Raw genomic sequence first — 4,683 nt, 5'->3', positions numbered from 1 at the left:
CTGCAGCTGAACAAATAGAAGGCAAACACAATTTCAATGATAATCATCATCTGATAGCGGAAATAATCGCAACCAATTTCGACACCGTTCGCTGCCAGCTGGGGTGCGGGATTTGCACAAATTTTAAGGCGTACGACAGTGACGCCATCATCTCCCATTCACCTCCCACATCTTCCAGGATCTTGGGACGGTGACTGCTCTATGTGTGCTTCAAGCTCAGTCGTACAAATAGCATCCTAGAATAGTGTGGCGGGAAGTGTTAGGACGCGCAGTGATGGATCGCAAAATGTGTACCGGCACGAGGACGAAAATGAGTGAACGGACTGGTAATGAGACAGTGCAACTTTGCAACAAACCTATGCGAACGGGTCGACGAAGACCGGGATGCGTTAGGGTTGGTGTGATGGTGATGCTGTTATTAGTGCAATTGCAGCTCAGCATATCCCAGGCAACGGAAGAGTCCGACTTTACGAAGCAGTGCAGCAACTGCAAGTGTAGCTGGAAGAGTGGCCGCAAGAGTGCGGACTGTACGAACCAACGGTTACCCGTGGTCCCAAAAGAGTTAAGCAACGAGCTGCAAATCCTCGACCTATCGCACAATCAAATAAACGAACTGCCCTCGAAAACGTTCGAGGCCGCACAACAGACAAACCTGCAGAAGCTGTACCTAAGGCACAATGGCATGAAACGGGTTGATAGAGATGCGTTCCGCAACCTGACCATCTTGATCGAGCTCGATATGGCGAACAACAATCTGACCGCGCTCGAAGCTGGTGTGTTTGATGATCTCACCAAGATACGGGTCATCATTCTGAACAACAATCAGATCGAGCGGATCGACAATAGCCTATTCAAAGGGCTGCAGTACTTAACGAAGGTGCATCTGCGCAGTAACCGGCTGGTGCGGATAGCACAGAACAGCTTCATCAACGTACCGAACCTGTCCCAGATTGAGCTCGACTACAACGAGCTGCAGGCGCTCCGGAAGGAATCCTTTTCGGGGCTGGAAAAGCTGACGAGTCTGTCGCTAACGAACAATCCCTGGAACTGTAGCTGTACGTTGCGCAGCTTCGCGGATTACGTGCTGACGAAGAATTTGTACACCTCACCGACCGCTTGCAGTGTGCCGAAGTCACTCGCCGGGCGCCAGTGGAACGAGATCGAGCTGGACGACTTTGCCTGTCCACCGAGGATTCTCGAGAACCGGATGCAGTTTCCGAGTGCGAGTGAGAACGCCACGTTCATCTGCAAGGTGAGCGGATTGCCGCTGCCCAAAATTGACTGGCTGTTTCAGAAGCGTTCCTTCTCACGCCACGATCAGCGGTTGCGCGTTACCGAAGCCGTGCGGACGAGTACACGCGACCAGAGCGAGTATCTGGTGTCGGAGTTGACCATCTTTGGCGTGCGCCCTACGGATCGGGGCACGTACGTCTGCAAAGCGACCAATCGCGGCGGTATCGATGAAAGCGAACAGTTCTTCGATCTGAAGGCGGATCCTCACCCGATCACATCGGCGACCCGCTCGAAGGACATTCTACAGATCGTGCTACTGGTCGTGGTACTAATACTACTGTTCGTGGTTATTGCGTGGGTATTGCTGTACTGCATCTGCTGTAAAAAGCGACGCTTTAAGAAAAATTCTACAATGAGCGAAAATGGGCTGATGAACACGAAGATGATGGACAAATCGCAGAATGATTCGATCCTGGATAGTGGGTCGGTCATCGTGGAGATGCAGAAGAGCCTACTGACGGAGGTAAATCCGGTGGAGAAACCACCACGCCGGGTTGACATAGATGCAGGCGAAAAGGGCCCGGGAAGTGGTGGCCAGAGTGTCGGTAGCGGTGACTACGACGAGAAACACGAAGCCAAGCGAACGCTGCTGGAAGAGACTGGTTTTGGTGAGTACGGAACGCGAGTTGCACGAAGATGCATTGCTTTATGGAGCACTTTTGTATTGCTTTTATAAGGTTGTTTTTATTATTGAACTGCTTAGTAGCTGTTTGCCAATCTGTATTAATTATTTCTGTAGAATGAGTTTATAGTTGTAATTTATGAAGCAACATATTGTTGCTCCAATTGATGATTCTTTCATTTGTTGTATGGAATCACGTTTTTGCATTACGTTATGCGATGGACACTGGCAGATATGTAGTGACATTGTAAAAAATGTTTCAACAGCAATCTATGAAAAAATTAGCGAACTTATTTATTGAATGTAGTATTTACTTATTTGCTTTTATACTGTTTATTCGCTGATACAAACTACTAGTAAAATTCAATTTTAAATACTATTGTAATTGCTAGAAGCTTTTTTGTTTCGCTTTTATGTCGGTAAACTGAGTCTAAAATTGATTGTTTCAATAACTAGTAAATGTTTTATTTTAATACGTTATACAGTTTACTAGTTTTTTGTTTGTTACAATATGAAATAAGCTGTAGATTTCGAATCATTTTGCTTGTTTCGTCTGTTTATTCAACGCTCCTATAAGTTGCACGCGCTTTGATAGACATTTTTTAATTCCGCAAAGCAATGGTACAAAAGCTTTTGTTGCATTCGTCGGTCGTGCCAATCCGCCACCGAATTGGTGCTGCTTTCCCATTTCCTGAAAGCTGGCAAACTTCTATTTCATAAGATCTTTCTTCTTTCCGTTTCTATTCCCCTCTAATCGTTGCGTTCTTTTCTAGTCGCCCAGGATGAGGAAACAGCTTCGGTGGCGCTGTCGGACACGAACCCGCGCTCTCGTGCCACCTTCGTAGATGACGGATGCGGGACCAATCTGCCGCCGGATCTGCTCGCATTCCCGGCACGCTTCCCACAGTCGCCTTCGATACAGAGCTCGATGTCGAACATCCACGATGGGCGCATCTACGGTAAATCGCCACTGGCAAGTCCCATCTACCAGACCGGACCGGGCACTAGCTTAGGTGGGGGCGGTTCAGGCCAAATGCCCGCCGGGTTCCGCACACTGCAGCACCCGAAAACGGGTCGGACGATAGCAATTGCGGCAGCCCGCGCTAACTCACCGTTTACGCCGGCCCCATTGATCTATCCGCCGGTTGCGATGAAGCACCAGGGCTACGTGACAATCCCGCGCAAACAGCGTACCCCCAGCTGGACACCATCGATGAGTTCGGCGGTGACGGCAGAGCTACTACCGACGGGCGGTCACAGTGGCGCCACCAGCCCCACCTCTCCCATCGACATGTCGCTTAGTTTGTGCGAACCGGTATACGACAACCTGGGCCTACGGACGACGGCCTCCGGCAACTCGACGCTCAAGCTCAACAAGACAGCACATCGGGGGTCTCCGCTCGGGTCGACCGCATCCGGTACCGCGCTCACGTCAACACCGATGGCAAAGTACAGCATGAAGGATCGACCATTGCCGGCCACTCCCGGTGGGCAAACGGCAACGCCCAACAGTACTGTGTTGGGACATGGTGGTGGTAACTACGAGGCTATACCCGAGGCACTGCCCTACTTGGGACAATCAACGGCCGCCAGCCTGAGCGGGTTCGACCTAGATCAGTCCTCCATCTACGGTCCAGCGATGACGACGAATCGTAGCAAAATCCCGCCGAGACCACCGCCCAAACCGAAGAAGAAGCCGCCACCTGTGGGCCTCGTAACGACCGGTGATGACCAACGGTCCACGCCGAGTGGCCAGGTTCCGAACAGCAGCGCCAACACCAGCACAAGCCCGCTGGTGGTCCAGGAATGTGACGACGGTACTGAGGTCTAGTGGGAGCCGAGGCTCACCTTCCGCCACGGGACCAACAAACTCGCTCGTAGCGCATCGCCCAACCGGGACGCTGGACTGCGTGCGTGTATTGGGTAGACCTGTTAGTACGGTAGTGCGTGAGTATGAAAACCCTTAATTTAATTCTAGCATTTAGCAAGTTCTCCCCACTGTACGTATCTGACCGCGCATAGTTTCACCAAACTTAACGATCGAATCGAGTGGAAGGTCTGGTACGGCACTGGTTGGACTAATTGTGGCGAACATGTGCAACGCACAGTAAAAAAAAAACAATAGCGTAAACGAAATACAAAACGATAACGATCCTAGCGTGGTAGGAAAGGGCGTAATACGAGGACACGAGTTCGGCAAGAATAACGGAAACGGAAATAGCTTTAGCGAGTCAAGCATCGTGTAGTTTTATTGCGATCGGTGTTAAGTAATGGATAGCGAAATTCTGACAAGCGATACAAAAGGAGAACAAACACACTCACCCATAGGATATAGGACATAGACGCGGGAACATCGAAGTCTTGATTTGAACACTCGGACTCGCTTAGAGATAGGTACTATTATTATGTTTCTTATAATTTTATCACTACCATATAGGTACACACTCTTTCATTGTGTGTTTGTGTATTAGGTTTAGGAAAGGAATTGTCAAAATACGAACCATTTTGGATGGTCTATGTGGCTAAGATGTCCTTTACGAAATTGGTTTGTAATCAATACGAATGTTTAATTTTTTTCTTTTATACAGCTACAGCGAGAGCTGAGATCACAGACATACACACATCTAGATACATAAAATTACATTAGTTAGCATAAGTTTGTTGGAGTGTCCGGGAGTTTTGTGGATTTCAAGCCGAATTAGTTTGGAGGCTATGTTAGGGTAATGTCCGAAGCGAAGTAAAGTGTGAGCAGAAGACACCCCAACCGG

At 49.2% G+C, this 4,683-nt stretch overlaps 1 protein-coding gene across 1 annotated transcript; it reads left to right on the top strand.

Moving 5' to 3' along the window:
* Nucleotides 1–286: 286 nt before the first annotated feature.
* LOC128706906 (leucine-rich repeat-containing protein 24) lies at nucleotides 287–3,746 on the top strand. Its single transcript, XM_053801849.1, has 2 exons — nucleotides 287–1,901; nucleotides 2,689–3,746. Exons 1-2 carry the CDS (start codon nucleotides 287–289, stop codon nucleotides 3,744–3,746), a joined length of 2,673 nt encoding a protein of 890 aa, XP_053657824.1.
* The last annotated feature ends 937 nt before the right edge of the window (nucleotides 3,747–4,683 follow it).

This window comes from Anopheles marshallii, chromosome 2, assembly GCF_943734725.1.
Source record: "Anopheles marshallii chromosome 2, idAnoMarsDA_429_01, whole genome shotgun sequence".
Taxonomy (NCBI): domain Eukaryota; kingdom Metazoa; phylum Arthropoda; class Insecta; order Diptera; family Culicidae; genus Anopheles; species Anopheles marshallii.
Note: the sequence above shows the minus strand (reverse complement) of the source record. Positions and strands in the feature narration are given on the sequence as shown.

Coding starts and splice junctions, on each gene's coding strand:
- LOC128706906 (XM_053801849.1), top strand. CDS start 287: ATGTGTACCGGCACGAGGACGAAAATGAGTGAACGGACTGGTAATGAG. Junction 1,902..2,688: donor GCTGGAAGAGACTGGTTTTG/GTGAGTACGGAA, acceptor GTTCTTTTCTAG/TCGCCCAGGATGAGGAAACA.